General features: G+C 39.0%; 1 protein-coding gene across 2 annotated transcripts in view; it reads left to right on the top strand.

Annotated features, from left to right (window-relative positions):
- ADAMTSL3 (ADAMTS like 3) overlaps nt 1-16,909 on the top strand; it is a 369,755-nt gene that overhangs the window by 183,534 nt on the left and 169,312 nt on the right. For both annotated transcript variants that reach the window (XM_040493500.1, XM_040493501.1), the window contains one exon: nt 15,922-15,996. In XM_040493500.1, coding sequence (XP_040349434.1) covers nt 15,922-15,996 — 75 coding nt within the window. The remainder of the gene's footprint in view (nt 1-15,921; nt 15,997-16,909) is intronic.

Here is a 16,909-nt window from a genome sequence, read left to right as displayed (position 1 = left end):
AATTTTTATTGTAACTGTATTAGAATAAAGGAGGTAATTTATCTCAAGTTACCTGGCATTCTGCCTGGGGACGTAGTAAGTGCTCAGTGAAGTTTGAATAACTTACCCTTACCCAGCCCTTCTGGTGGTTATGTTCTCTTCTAAGCCCGGTGCGTAACTTACCTCATTGAACCTCCTCAAAACTTCCTTGAAACAAGTATGCTTATTATCCTTATTTTACAGATGCCTCTGAGGCTCAGAGAAGGCAAGAAACTTGCCCCAGGTCACACAGCAGTCCCAAGTGGCAGCAGTGGTATTCCAACCCAGGTCATGTGGCTCCAGCACCTGTGACCCTGACCCCCATCCATATGGCCTTTCCCGATAGTTTGTAGAGTAAACATAATGCAGGTGACATTTAATGTGTGACAAGAAGCAGCCCTGGGAAATGGCCCAGTGAGTAGCAGTGTGAAGGATCTTCTACTCCAAATTTAAGAGACACATATCCCGATTTCACTCATATGTGGAATTTGAGGCACACGACAGATGAACATAGGGGAAAGGAAGCAAAAATAAGATAGAGACAGAGAGGGAGGCAAACCATAAGAGACTCTCAAAGACAGAGAACAAACTGAGGGTTGCTGGAGGGGAGGTGGGTGGGGGGATGGGCTAAATGGGGGATGGGCGTTGAGGAGGGCACCTGTTGGGACGAGCACTGGGTGTCACAGGTAAGAGATAGATCACTGGGTTCAACCCTTGAAGCCAAGACGACACTGTATGTTAACTAACTTGAATTTAAATGTTAAACACGTTTTGGAATAGTTCAAACACTGAAAATACTCAGCCAGAACCGGTAATCTGTCACCACCACCGCCGTCCCCACCACCACCAAATCTGAGTGCTCCCAGACGTGGACCTATTGCCATCATATTGTAGGATGGGACAGAGAAGGAGTCTTCCCTCCGCACGCTACGTTCTCAACCATTGGATCCTATGCCATTGGAAGGTGTATGTTAAAGCGGCCTCCGAGTCAGATCTGATTGGTGGTCTCTTTTGCAAACTTGTGATAAGACACGTTAAATGGTCTGTATGTCGCGTGCCCGGACACACGAGGATGAGCCTGCTCCCACTGTACTTAGCCTCCTCCCTCCTGCACGATCTCCAGCTCTGGGTGGCTCCAGACTGAAGGGGAATTGACCAGGAGGACTCTGATAGACCAGACAGACAAAGCATGATTGCCGTATTTATATCAGAGCGAGTAGAACTTCAGGCAAAAAAGAAAATAACAAAGGTGAGTACTTTAGATCCATCGGTAATCAAAAATCAGTTTTCAAAATTGCAAACAAATTGCAATCAAATTGCAAAATTGCAAACAAATTGCAAACAAATGCCGTTCCGTCAAAATATATAAAGAAGAAAAAAACCCTTTAAGTGTGTAAGAAGAAATTGGAAGAAGTAACTACTATGAGAAACTTTGACACACAATGTAATTATTGTTACACGAACGGGTATTTCTGGACATTGCGTTTGGAGGGAGTATACTGTCTTTTCAAGCAGTTATGGGCCATTTAGAAAAACCGATTGTATGCTAGACTCCAGAGAAGATTGTGAAGAACATCTCCGTAGAACAGAGACCACCCGAAGAGACCTCGCCCTGCAGCTGTGTGCAATCATGCCTTGCTGCCTCCTGTTCTAGAAGCACAAGGGTCTTTCTTTCCAGGGCTAATTAATCTCTCCATCTGTGTTCTGGATTCCAGCCCCTCTGCTTCCTCAGAGATCTCACGCCGCCCATGATCTCCTCTCTCTCCTCTATCCCTCCCTCTCTCCCTTTCCCATCAGGGTTAAAAGAGACCCCAGATTTCTCCCACTTTAAATGCAAGTATAATTTTTTATCCGAGTATAATTAACACAAAGTGGTATATTTCAGGTGTACAATACAGCGATTCAACAGTTCTGTACACTTCTCAGTGCTCATCACGACAGGTGCACTCCTGGTCCCCATACCCTAGTTCACCCACCCACCCCCGCCTCCCTCCCCTCCAGTGGCCATCAGCGTGTTTGTATTTTCGAATCTGGGTTCTTTGTTTGTTTTGGTCTCTTTTTCTTTCCTTTGTTCGTTTGTTTTGTTTCTTGAATTCTTGAATTCTTACATATGAATGAGATCATATGGTATTTGTCTTTCTCTGTCTGACTTGTTTTCATTTAGCGTGGCACTCTCCAGCTCCATCCACATGGTTGCAAATGGCAACATTTCATTCGTTTTTATGGCTGAGTAATATTCCATTGTATATACATCGCCTCTTCTTTATCCATTCATCAATCAACGGACACTTGGGCTGTTTCCATATCTTGGCTATTGTAAACAGTGCCGCAGTAAACATAGGGGTGCGTGTATCTTTTCACATTAGTGTTTTCATTCCCTTTGGGTAAATACCCAGGAGTGGAATTAGTGAATTATATGGTAATTCTATTTTTAATCTTTGAGGAACCTCCACGCTGTTTTCCACAGTGCCTGCACCAGTTTGCATTCCCACCAACAGTTCACGAGGGTTCCTCCTTCTCCATACCCTCCCCGGTACTTGAGATTTCTTGTTTTTGATTTTCACTGTTCTGACAGGTGCACAATCGTCTCTCGCTGTGGGTTTAATTTGCATTTCCCTGAGGATGAGTGATGTCAAGCAAGTATAATTTTAACGATTTTGTGTGCATCACATATAAAAATATAGGTATTTTAAATTCTCCACATCTTTCGCTGCTACCCTAATCTTTCACCTACCTTTACTGACAGCTTTTGGCAAAACTGCTTATACTTCTGCTCAGCCCTTTCATTGTCGCTTCACTTCTCAAACCACAGCCTCCTGCGCCCGCTACTAATTGAAACTGCTTTTACAAAGCCCATTGACATTTTTTTTTTTTTCCTAGTGCTATGGACGTACTATTGTACTGTTGGTACCTCCCTCCTCAAAGTCCTCTATCTTACTAGACTTCTCGCTGCATTTCTGGTCAAAGGTAGAGCTGTGCCGTTTCTGCAGGAAAGGTGAAGCCATGCTGACAAGTTTGTGACCGTGGCACAGGCCTCCTTTACTGTCATCAGGACCGGCGTCTCCCCTCTCTCCGCCCCATATCAGTGCTACGCACAGCAGGGCTCACAAGCGTGCAGAATCGGCACCCCTGGGAGGCTGCAGGATGGGCACATTCTTGAGTTCCACCCTTTGCTTCTGGGTCAGGATTTCAATGGCTGGAGCAGGAATCTGTGCTTTAACAAGTTCTCCAGGTGCTTCTGGGAGGTACAACCCTATAAAAGTATCATCGAGACTTCCTCAGATGTATCGCGCTGTCCTGGAGAGTTACAGAAATGATAGGAGATTGCCCCTTGGGAGAAGGTGTTTAACGCTGGAAGTACAGGTTTCTTTTCCCGTAATTCTAGGGACGTTAAATCCTTAACACTGGATTATAGGTTGTCCCCCATCCCTAGCTGCCCCCTGTCCCGGCTGCCCTACGATGTCCGCTTCTCTCCAAGGTTAGTACTGTGAACAACTGGGGATTCGTTGCCTTCTACGCAGCAGAACATTTGTTCCCAGGTTTCAGCTCTTCTGGCTAAAATCACATGCCACGGGTTCTGGTCTGAAAGGTTCCACTTGAGTGTGTAACCTTTGAGTTACCTTGAGTGGGTGGTGGTTAGAGCACGCACGCACACACATAACGAATATCTGTAGTGCCGGCCCCTAAAGAACGGAATTGCTTTGGAGTTTGTGAGGTCATAGAGGGTGACTTACCTTCCAGAGTATATCCTTCTGTCCCTTTTCATATTTTTAGAAAAAAATATTCCTTAATGTTTTAACTCATTAATTAAATAATGCCATAATATTAATTAATGTTACCATGAGTTATTAATATGTGTTATACATAGTCAACAATTTCCCAGCACCCCAAGAAGAATACACAATAATATGATAACATATCGGTGTTGTGACTGATTCATGACATGCTTACTTTCTTTGCCTGGATGCTGTAAATTTTGTACAGTAAACAAATAGCACATTGTATATGCAATAAAAGTTTGTTCTGAAAATGCATGTAAATTAGAAGGCTTTCTCCGAGCTGACAGAAACCTATCCGGGCACATCACTTGGGCTGAGCACTCTTGCAAAACTTTACGAGCTTAGGCTGTTGTGTCTTATGAGTCGTGTTTGTCCTGTGTGAATAACATAACACAGACCTTCATACACATATGCATTTGAGAGCCATACAGAACCAATCATTAAATATAATTTTTTTACAACTGAATTTTATCACTGAGGTTTTTCCTATTACTTCTCAAAAGTCTGCTTTATCTTTTTAAAGTGTTGGCCTAGGAAGATGTGCCATGATCTATTTAACCAGACTCATATAAATGAACATTTAGGTTTTTTTCTTGGTTTTGCTGTGCATGTTCACCTTTGTACAAGTGTATCTTTGATTATGTGTTTTTATTTTTCAAAGACATTGCTAATTTTTCCTCCCATAGGATTTACCATCATCCTCACAAACAGATTAAAATTTATGAGAGCATTTCGTTTTTACTAATGGGATGAGCGAAATGTATCTTGTTTTCAGTTTGCATTTCTGTGATTACCAGTGAGTTGGGCATCTTTTCATAATCTTCTGGTCATTTTAATTCTTGGGGCACCTGGGGTGGCTCAGTCGGTTAAGCGTCTGACTTCAGCTCAGGTCACGATCTCATTGGTTTGTGAGTTCGAGCCCAGCGTCGGGCTCTGTGCTGACAGCTCAGAGTCTGGAGCCTGTTTTAGATTCTGTGTCTCCCTCTCTCTGACCCTCCCCTGCTAACACTCTGTCTTTCTCTCCAAAATGAATAAACATTAAAAAAAATTTTTTTTTAAAGAATCGAAAGATACGGGGCACCTCCATGGTTCAGTCGGTTGAGTGTCCCGAGTCTAGGTGCTTTCTCAGGTCATGCTCTCAGGGTCGTCATTCAAGCCCCACGTTGTGTATTGTTGTCTTATTATTAATAGGCATTTTCTCCTGTTTCTCCTTATGTTCCTATAGATTTTGCTTCATATATTTCAGTACCATTAATCTAAAGCACATATGAAGGTCATGATAGCTGAGTTATTCCCTAGATTATTATGAAGTGCTCTTCCTTTAAATATTTAATGTGTTTTTCCCTTGAGTTAAACTTTGTCTGACAATCATATCATGATTTCTGTTTTATTTTTTTATATATTTTCCAGGGTATTAAGTTTAAATCTTAGACCTTTATTCTTCTAAATTAAGACTCTCTTAAAAAAAAAAAATTAACGTTTATTCATTTTTGAGAGACAGAGAGACAGAGCGTGAGTGGGGTAGGGCAAAGAGAGAGGAAGACACAGAACCCTAAGCAGGCTCCAGGCTCTAAGCTGTCAGCACAGAGCCTGGTATGGGGCTCAAACTCAGAAGGGCGAGATCACAACCTGAGCTGAAGTCAGGTGCTTAACCGACTGAGCCACCCAGGCGCCCCTAAATTAGGACTCTTTAAAAACGTAATCACAAAGCCATTATTATATCTAAAAATTAACACTAATCCCTTAATATCATCAAATATCCAGTCTGTGTTCACTTTTTCAGATCATCTCATAAATATTATACTTTACTTGTTCAGTTTAAATATGATTTCTTTTAGTTCTTTGAGCATATTTAAAATAGCTTGTTTACGTCCGACTTCAGCCAGGTCACGATCTCGCGGTCCATGAGTTCGAGCCCCGCGTCGGGCTCTGGGCTGATGGCTCAGAGCCTGGAGCCTGTTTCCGATTCTGTGTCTTTCTCTCTCTCTGCCCCTCCCCCATTCATGCTCTGTCTCTCTCTGTCGCAAAAATAAATAAACATTGAAAAAAAAATTAAAAAAAAAATAGCTTGTTTAAGGTTTTTGTCTAAAATTCCAACTCTGGGCTTATTTAGATACAGTTCCTATTGGTTGCTTTTATTTTTCCTGTGTATGAGCCATACTTTCTTATTTTTTTTTTTGTAGGTCTTGTAACTTTTTGTTGAAAATTAGACATCTTCAATATAATCTTGCATATCTGGAAATCAAATTCTCCCCGCCCCACCCCACCCCTAGTGTGTCACTCTTGGTGGCTACTGTTTGTTTAGTGATTTTCTCGGACCCAGTTTTGTGAGGTCTGTATCCTTTGTCCCATGTAGCTACTGAAGACTGTGCTCAGTTGGTTTAGCGGTCAACTAGTGATTGGATAGAGACTTAAAATGTCTGAAATCAACAAGTCTTTGCTGAAGGGCTCTATGTATGTGTGGAGGCACAATTCAACACTCAGCCAGGCATCTGACAACTCTGTTATAATCTGCACTTCCTTCTTGTTGCAGAGCCTCAAGGTCAGCCAGGGGTGAGAACGTAGGGCCTTTTCAGGTCTTTTCTGAGTATACTCACAGCCGTGACATGCATATAGCCCAGCCTGTATGTGTGGCCTTCTAGATTCCCAGGAATACGATGGAGCTTTCCAAAGCCCCCTGTGGACATCTCTATTTCTCCAGATTTCCCCTTTAAGCTTTTTGGATAGCTTATGGTTTTCTTCAGCTGTTATCTACCACCTTGGGCAGCCTCAATGTTAACAAATTGCCTCTGATTGTTTTGGACAAGCGCCCCTCAGGAAAAGGCTGTTTGTACTGGGCAGACCCCTAGGTACGTAAAATAAAGACAGCTTTGTGAGTGAGGCCCTCCAGGGAACCACTGTGCAAGTCAAGCAATGACAGTTGAGAATTGGGGCTTTGAAGGAGCCCCAACCATATTCTGCCCCTGCAGCATCTTCCGGCATCTTCTGGGCTGCTGATTTTCACAGTGATAATGCTGTTGGTCTTTAAGGTTACAACAGAGGCTGAGGATGGGGAATATGGGAACAGGCTATTTAAAATGCCACAGAATTTGTGGTTCTTATCAGGAGATTTTCTTTAATCAATTTTTCTCAGATTTGAGCTTAGGCTTTGCTCTACAAGCCTTAAGTTACTTTCCAGAATTTTGAAACGGTGAATTCTGACAGTTTTTTCCTAGTATTTTCATGAAAGAGTGGCTTTCAGAGTCCTTACTCCATCATTTTTGCTTACTTATTCAAATTAGTCTCTATATAAGGTCTGTATGTTGCATTTGGATGTTATGTCTCTTCGTTATTTTTTAATTAGAAGTATGTTCTCTCTTTTTATTCTTAATTATGTTTAATTCATTTTTCATTATAAGCACACCCTTCTATTTTTTTCCCTTGAGATTTATTTGTTAAGGAAACTGTTTATTTGTCTAACAGGTTTTCCCATAATCTATATTTTTCTCATTACATTTCCATGATGTGGTGTATTATGTTCCTTTGCACTATACATTTCGTGTCAATAGGTAGTTAGATGTAAAGGCTTGATCATATTCCGATGTATTTGCTTGTTCTGGTAAGAATAGTTTAAAGCTGGTGTTATGCATTTCCTATCACACCGTATTAGGAGGCACATGACGTATGGTTTTCTGTCTTATTGTGATGCTATAGCCATCAGTGATAATTAATGTATAAATGATAATATTATGTAAGTGCTTCATTTATCAGCTTGGATACTTCTATAAAGAAAAACTATACCTCATAAACTATTTGGTTTCCCTGAAGTGTAATTTGTGTGGAAAGGCATGGTAAATGCATTATTCTTTTGTCTTTATTTACCATTTTTCAAAATAATGAGTTGGCTTGTAGCATCCTCAAAATGTGACCAGTGATTTTTTCCCAGTGTTAGTATGAGCTTAAGGATTTAAACATATTTCATGTGATCTGCTCCATTGCAGTTATTATTCTTATTAATGTTCAAATTGTCACATTTTTGCCCAGTTGGATACTCTTATGTTGACTCCTTTTCATGTAATTCCAGTTCAGTTCACATGACTCATGTCTTTGAGAGCTCCCATACTTTTGTTATTCCATAGTGTTCTAGGATTATCTAGTTCATTTTCTGACCCAGACCTGGACGGAACCATTTCTTTAAAGACGCGTTGGTTCTTTTTAGTGGGAAATGGTATTTGGAGACACCATATGGATGCATGGGTGTTCATTGCTACTGAGTTGGTTAATATTTTTTGGATTTTCAGGAGACAGACTAGGAATAAATACTGGAGTGTATGTATACATATGTAATATTGTATATTAATATATTAACCTTTTAATAAGTATAATATGTATTAGCTATAAAATATCGTTATAGTACATAATTAAATATTAATTACAATGCAGGAAAACAGTTTATTTAATATCAATACTTTCTGAATTTTGGGGGAGTTATAGTGTTTTTCCCCAGTTTTATTGAAAAGTAAATGGCAAACATCACTGTATAGGTTTGAACCATACAACATGACTTACATATTTTGTGAAATGATTACCACAGAGGTTTAGCTAACATTCATCTTCTCATGTGGATACAATAAAAAGAAAAGAAATAAGAAAAGGAAAAAGGAAAAAAAATTTCTCCTTGTGATGAGAAAATTTCTCCTATATGTTCTATATCACGGTTAGCTATCGTCATCATGCTGTACATTACATCCCTATTCTTAAATTTCTTGGAAATGGAAGCTTGTACCTTTTGATCACTTTCTTCCAATTCCCCCTCCCCTCTCCCTCTGTCTCTGGTAATCACAAGTTGGATCTCTTTGTCTATGGGTTTGTGTTTTGTTTTGTTTTGTTTTTAGACTCCGCATATGAGTGGAATCATACAGTATTTTTTCCCCATCTGACTTATTTCACTTAGCATTATGCCTTCAGGGTCCACCCATATTCTTGTAGATGGTAGGATTTCCGCATTTTTTATGGCTGAATAATATTCCAGTGTGTGTATGTGTGTGTGTGTACACATACATTTATATAGACATAGACATAGACATAGGCATAGATTGACTTATATCTGTTCATCTATTGATTTCCATGTTTGACTTTTGTAAATAATGCTGCAGTGCTCATGCAGGTGCAGATATCTTTCTGGGTTAGTGTTTTCATTTCCTTTGGATATATTCCCAGAAGTGGAGTTGCTAGATCATATAATTGTTCTAGTTTTAGTTTTTTGAGGATCCTTCATACTGTTTTCCATGGTAGGTGTTACAATTTATAATCCCACCAACAGTGCAGAAGGGTTTCCTTTTATCCACATCTGTGCCAGCATTTGTTATCTCTTGTCTTTTTGATTCTGGCCATTCTGACAGGCATGAGGCGATGGCTCATTGTAGTTTTAATTTGTATTTTTCTGATGGCCAGGAGTGTTGAGAATCTTTTCAAGTACCTGTTGGTCTTTCATATATCTTCTTTGGAGATACGACTATTCATGTCTTTTGCCCATTTTAAAATTGGGTTTTTGTTTGTTTGTTTTGCTGTTGAGTTGTATGAATTCATTATAACTTTTGGATATTAACCCCTTATCAGATATATGGTTTACAAGTATATTTCCCATTCCATAGGTTGTCTTTTCACTTTGATGATGGTTTCTTTTGCTATGCAAAGCCTTTTTAGTTTGATGTAGTCCCATTTGTTTATATTTTATTTTATTGCTTGTGCAATAAAAATGTTGACAAGACCCATGTCAAGGAGCACCTATTCCTATGTTTTTTTCCAGAGTTTCCTGGTTTCCCATTTAAATCTCTTACATTTAAATCTCTAATTCATTTCAGGTTAATTAAAAAAATAATGTTTATTTTTGAGAGAGAGACAGAGATCAAGCAGGGGAGGGACAGAGAGAAAGGTGGGGAGACACAGAATCCGAAGCAGGCCCCAGGCTCTGAGCTGTCAGCACAGAGCCTGAGGCGGGGCTCGAACTCACAATCTGTGAGATCATGACCTGAACTGAAGTTGGATGCTTAACCAACTGAGCCACCCAGGTGCCCCATTTCAGGTTAATTTTTGTTAATGGTGTAAGATATCGGTCCAGTTTCATTCTTTTATGTGTAAAAATCCAGTTATTCCAACACATTTATTGAAGAGACCATCTTTGCTCCATTGAGTATCCTGGGCTCCATTGTCAAGTATTAGTTGACTGTATGTGCTTGGGTTTATTTCTGGGCTCTTAATACTTTTTGTTGGTCTGTTTGTGTTGTTGTTATTATATACCACACTGTTTTAATAAGTGTAGCCTGTTAAGTCTAGCTTTGAAATCCAAAAGTTTGATGCCTCCTGCTATGTTCTTCCTTCTCAGGATTTCTTTGGCTATTTACAGTCTTTTGTGGTTCCATGTAAATTTTACGACTATTTTTTCTACTTGTGTAAAAAATGCTGTTGGAATCTTAAAGGGATTGTATCAAATCTATAGATGGCCTTTGGTAGTATTGACATCTTAACAATACTAATTCTTCCAGCCCATGAACTTAAGATGCCTTCAGATGTATATGTATCTTCAGTTTCTTTCATCATGGTCTCGCAGTTTTCAGAGTAGAGATCTTTCACCTCCTTAGTTAAGTTGATTCCTAAGTATTGTTTTTGATGCTATGGTAAATGAGATCAATTTCTTTACTTTTTTTCAGATTTACTTTTAGTGTATAGAAATGCTATTGATTTTTGTATGCTAATTTTGTATATTGCAACTCTACTGAATTTGTTATTAGATCAACATGGTTTTGGTCATGTCTTTGGATTTTCGAGATAGTTGACACTTGAACAGCAATGGGTTTGAACTGCATGGGTCCACTTATATGTGCATTTTTGTTTTGATAAATACAGTCCAGCCCTGTAAATGTGTTTCCTCTTGCTATGATTTTCTTAATATTTTCTTTTCTTGAGCTTACTTTATTGTAAGAATGTAGTGTATAATACACGTATCATACAAAATATGCATTCATCAACTGTTTATGTTTTTGGTAAGGCTTCTGGTCAAGAGTAGGCTATTAGCAGTTAAGTTTTTGAGGAAGTTATAGGCAGATTTTTGATGGCGTGAGTGATTGGTGTCCCTAATCTCTGCATTGTTCAAGGGTCTTTATGTAAAATCACGTCACTTGCAAATAGAGACAATTTTACTTCTTCTTTTCCAATTGTGATGCCTGTTATCTCTTTCTTGCCTGGCTACTCCAGCTAGTACTTCCAGTGCTGTGTTGAATACAAGTGGTGAGAATGGGAATGTCTGTGTTGTTCCTGATCTTAGAGGAAAAGCTTTCAACCTTTCACCATTGAATATGATGCTAGCTGTGGGCTTGTCATATATTGCCTTTAATATGTTGAGATATGTCCCTTCTATCCCTAATTTGTTAAGAGTTTTTATCATGAGTGGATGTCGAATTTGTTAGATGTGTTTTCTCTGTTTCTATTGAGATGATCATATGATTCTTTTCGTTTATTCTGTTAATGTGATGTATCACATTGATTGTATATCGAACCATCCTTGCATCCTAGGAAAATAAATCCTGCGTGATTTTGGTGAATGATCGTTTTAACGTGCTGCTGAATGTGGTATGCTAGCATTTTGTTGACAATTTTTTCATCTATATTCTTCAGGGATATTGACCTGTAATGGATTTTTCTTCTTGAATTTTTACTTAGACAAGTTACAAATAATGGCATTAAAATTTTTTCTTTCCAATATATATTTTTATATGTTATTTGTTTTCTAATTACATTGAGTAAGAAAGTGATCCCCAGAAGAGTATGGAAAAAAATGGTGACGATAATCCTCATTTTGTTCCTGACTACATGGAAATAATTCTAATGTTTCACCACTAAGTCTGCTCATGCTTCTGATTCTTTATTAAATTAAGGATGCTTCCTTCTATTCCTGGCTTTAGTAGGAATCTTATAATGTATGCTGAATTTCATCAGATACCTTCTTATATTCATTTAATGATCATAACATTTAACTTTTTTGATCTCTTAATGTAACCAATTATATTAACAAGTTTTTATCATGTTAAATCAATGGTTTTTAGCATATATTCTGTTTAGTCATGGTACATAATTCTTGTGGTACAATCTGTAATTAATTTGCTTTGTTTTAGTTTTTATATCTATGATCATAAATAAGATTTGGTTCATCTGTTTATTTTTGTGCTGTGTTTGGTTTGGGTATCTGAGTTATTTTAGTTATATATTACTGAGAACCTTTCCATCTTCTTTTTTTTTAAATTTTTTTAATGTTTATTTATTATTGAGAGACAGAGAGAGACAGAGCATGAACATGGGAGGGACAGTGAGAGGGGGAGACACAGAATCTAAAGCAGGCCCCAGGCTCTGAGCTGTCAGCATAGAGCCCGGTGCAGGACTCGAACCCACAAACTGCGAGATCATGACCTGAGCTGAAGTCAGACACCCAAAAGACTCCACCCAGGTGCCCCTCAGTCTTCTTTTTATGTGCAACGTACCTATTTACTTAAGGTTTTCCAACACTCATCCAGTAAAACTTTTTGGCCCTGGTCCTTTTTTTCCTTTCCAGTTTCTATCTTCTTTTGTAAAAAATGTTACTCGCTTTATAATATTGTATTTGAAAAGTAACTCATCAGTACATTGCCATTATACAAAAGTAAAAAAATACAGAACTATGGTCTTCTTCAGTAATTTCTGGAACTTTCATCCCTTTCCCCAGTTAACCACTGTCAACAGTTTGGTGAAAACTCTTCCATGAATTTAAAGGGTTAAATAATTAAAATCTCACTCTGTTATTTTCTGATATGCAGTTGCACAGTGCTATGCATTCTCATATTATTATGTTTATACCATGTTATTCCATGTATCCATATACAACACAATGTATTATAATATATACATGTATATATTGCTATAAGTTACATATACACGGGGGTGCCCGTGGGTGGCTCAGTTGGTTGTGTGTCTGACTTTGGCTCAGGTCATTATCTCACAGTTTGTGGGTTTGAGCCCCACATCGGGCTCTGTGCTGACAGCTCAGAGCCTGGAACTGTTTCAGATTCTGCGTCTCCCTCTCTCTCTCTCTGCCCCTCCCCTGCTCATGCTCTGTCTCTCTCAAAAATAAATAAACATTAAAAAATTTTAAAAAATTACATATACATGAGAATGCAATACTTAAACACATGTACTTTATAATGAGTTTGTGTCTTACACATTTTTAATGTGGTAAATTATGCATAACCTACAATTGATCATGTTAATCATTTTTTAATTTTTTTTAATGTTTACTTATTTTTGACACAGAAAGAGACAGAGCGTGAGTGGGGGAAGGGCAGAGAGAGAGGGAGACACAGAAGCAGAAGCAGGCTCCACACTCTGAGCCATCAGCACAGAGCCTAATGCAGGGCTTGAACCCACAAGCTGTGAGATCATGACCTGAGCAGAAGTTGGATGCTTAACCAACTGAGCCACCCAGGCTCCCCAGTCATGTTAATCATTTTTAAGCGTATCGTTCAGTGGCATTAAATACGTTCACGTTGGTGTGTAACCATTATTACCACCATCTGTCTCCAGCCTTTTTTATCTTGCAAAACTGAAAGTCTGTACCCACTAAACAAACAAGAACCCTCCATTGTCTCCTACCCCAACTCCTGACACCCACCATTCTCCTTTCTGTCTCTGTGAACTTGACTACTCATACGAATGGAATTATACAATATTTATCCTTTTGTGACTGGCTTATTTCACATAGCATAACATCTTTGTGGTTCATCCGTGTTACACAGCATGTGTCAGAATTGCCCCCTTTAAGGACGAATACTATTCCATTATATGTATTTACCACGTGGTGTCTTTCCACTCATCTGTGGATGGACACTTGGGTTGCTTCCGCCTTTGACTATTGTAAATAATTTTGTAAACGCGGGTATGCAAGTCTCTGTCTGAATCCCTGCTTTCAGTTCTTTGGGGTTTGAACCCAGACGTGGAATTGCTGAATCATGTGGTTGTTCTGTATATAATATTTTGAGGAACTGTTCTTTCTGGTGGTAGAACCATTTTATATTCCCACCAATGGTTCACGGGTATTCCGATTTCTCCTCATCCTAAGGATTATTTTCTGGTTTTATTTTATGTTTTTTTTTTTTTTTATAATGGCCATCCTAATAGGTATGAAGTGGGATCTCATTGTGGTTTTGCTTTGCATTTCCCTAAAGAGTAGTGATGTTGAGCATGTTTTTATGCACTTAATGGCCATGTGTATATTCTCTTTGGAGAAATGTCTGTTCCAGTCCTTTGCTCGTTTTTACCTTAGGTTGGTTGTTCATTGTTGAGTTGTACAAGTTCTTCGTATGTTCTGGATATTAACCCCTTATCTGATATGTGATTTGTAAATATTTTCTCCCGTTCTGTTTTTACTCTTGTTCATAGTATCCTCTGATGCACAAAAGTTTAATTGTGATATAGTCCAATTTATTTGTTTTTATTTGTTGCCTGTGCTTTTGGTGTCTTATCCAAGAAATCATTGCCCACATATATTGTTTTTTAGCTTCCCTTTTTTAGTCATCAGTATGTATGTTGGCTTTAATTCCACATCAAGTCCTATAGCTTCTTATCTTTACTTTTATCAGGTGTAGAGTATTCCTGAGTATGTGTGTATCACTGTTTGTTTCACCTCTCCCCTTAATAGTGGACATTTAAATAGTGTTCATTGTTTTGTTTTGTTTTGTTTTGCACCTATGTATATTAGGAACAAACAAACAAAATCTGGAAAGAATATTTATCCAAGTGTTAGAGGTGATAATCTCTGGGTAGCAGGATTAGAAATGGTTTTATCTCCTTACTTGTTTGCATTTTTTTCAATTTTCCGTTAGAAACAGGTATTTGTATGTAATGAAAACTTACAGACAAGTCAGCAAACATAGTAACATCCTTTGATCCAACCATTTTGTCCCAGAATTTATCAAAAGAAAAAAAATGTGTTCTCTGGAAGTTGCACAAAAATAGTCTGTGCTCCAAGTAATTCATATCAATGATAACAGGCTAATATGGAGTAATAGACTTAATGTTCAAATGGGGGACTGCTGGGGTAAAATTTTGTACATGAGCCCAGATTCTCATGTAGCCATGAGAATTAATTTCAGAATGCGTAACAGCATGGAAGAAAAGAACATCTCTAAAGACTAGGATAAAGACACAAGGTGATTACCTAGGCGAGGGATCTTCAGACTTTTTTCTTTGAAGGGCTAGATAGTAGAGAGATTAGGCCTGTGAGTCTTGCTCTCTCGCTTACAACCACCCAATCCTGCCTTTGTGGGTAAAGGACATAAGTGAATGAGTGTGTCTAGGCTTAGCCCGAGGGCCCTAGTGTGTGGACCACCCCCCATCAGAGCACTTGAACGAGGCCTGGAGACAGAGGCTGAACAGGTGGTAGCATTGATTTTAAACTTTAATTTAGTCTTTTAAAAATGCATTTAAGGGGCACCTGGGGGGCTCAGTTTGTTCAGCATCCAACTTCGGCTCAGGTCATGATCTCGTGGTTCTTGGGTCTGGGCCCTGTTTTGGGCTTTGTGCTGATGGCTCAGAGCCTGAAGCCTGTTTTGGATTCTGTGTCTCCCTCTTTCTCTCTGCCCCTACCCTGCTTGTGCTCTTTCTCTTTCCCCCTCGAAAATAAATAAACATTAAAAAAAGTTTTAGGGATGCCCGGGTAGCTCAGTCGGTTAAGTGTCCGACTTCAGATTAGATCATGATCTCACAGTTCGTGAGTTCAAGCCCTGCCTTGGGCTCCACACTGATGGTGCAGAGTCTGCTTGGGATTCTCTCTCTCTCTCTCTCTCTCACTGCTCCTCCCCAACTCGCTCTTTCTCTCTCTCTCTCTCTCTCAAAATAAATAAATAATAACTTAAAAAAAATTTTAATGCATTTAGATAAAATTATGAGTAGTATTAATATGCCTTCCACACAGTAAGTGCTTTCCAGAGATTGCTTGATAATAAGACAAAAATGTGGTTAAAGAACCCTTTGCAAATACCCCCAGTTTTCACTGACTTGCTTATGTTGTTAGGCCTTCCACGCACAAGGTTTACCGTATTTGTCTTGTGTTCTTTCCCAGGGGAAGAAAATGTGATTGCTGTTCCTTTAGGCAGTCGAAGTGTAAGAATTACACTGAAAGGACCGGCCCATCTTTGTAAGTACAATTTAATCTTGACATGTTTTTATTTCCTGATAGTTTATGTAGCCAAAACAAAAATCTTCCATTGTGTTCTCAGGTAGGTAGGCAAACGTCTCAAGGATTTTGCCAACCATTTTGAAATCGTCTCCATCACTAGGGAATGATCAATACCCTGAATTTTTCTGTTCTCCTGCCCCAGTGCACGGAAATATACCAGTCGGAATTAATCCCCTTGTGGGAGAAGAAATGGAGTTACAATGAGGATAAAGTATTTTTACATGGAGATTAGAATGGGGTTCAAGAGTTTTCTAGAAATTTCAACAGTTTGGGACAAAAAGAATTTTTTTAAACACAGAACCATATCAGTGATTATGGCTGAAAAGTATAAGCTTTGTTGCTAGCACATCACAACATCGGGTCCAGGGGCTGCGAGAGTAAACACTGGTTTCCCAGAATACTGAGTTTGAAATGATAGAAGATTGTCACTATATTGTTTCTTTGGCCAAAGTCAGATGGCATCTCCTCTGTCTTTGTCTTCTGTTCTCTTAGGACCTAAAAGAACAGGAAATACCAAAGTTTGCTTCTTTCCCAAGGTCTCCTTGTGGCCAGAGGCAGGACTTCCTCAGTCTTATTCTCAGGAGAATGGGTTTGTGCCAAGACTGGCTCGCTGGCCTTGAGGAAGCTTACTGAGTTCGGCAATCTCTTTCCTTAAAAGTACAAACCAGTATTTATAACTATTTTAAAGGTACACAAATCAAGGTCCACTGGATCCAAGTGCTACACAGTTTTGCCATTTTTCTTCCGAGCCGCTGTCCTAGATTTTTTATTATAAAATTTTCTCTGGGCCACAAGCATATTACATCTTTGGTAGCTTTTAAATGTGTGTGTGTGTGTGTGTGTGTGTGTGTGTGTGTGTGTGTGTGTGTGT

This window comes from Herpailurus yagouaroundi, unplaced genomic scaffold (assembly GCF_014898765.1).
Source record: "Herpailurus yagouaroundi ecotype Mexico unplaced genomic scaffold, PumYag 185, whole genome shotgun sequence".
Lineage (NCBI taxonomy): Eukaryota > Metazoa > Chordata > Mammalia > Carnivora > Felidae > Herpailurus > Herpailurus yagouaroundi.
Note: the sequence above shows the minus strand (reverse complement) of the source record. Positions and strands in the feature narration are given on the sequence as shown.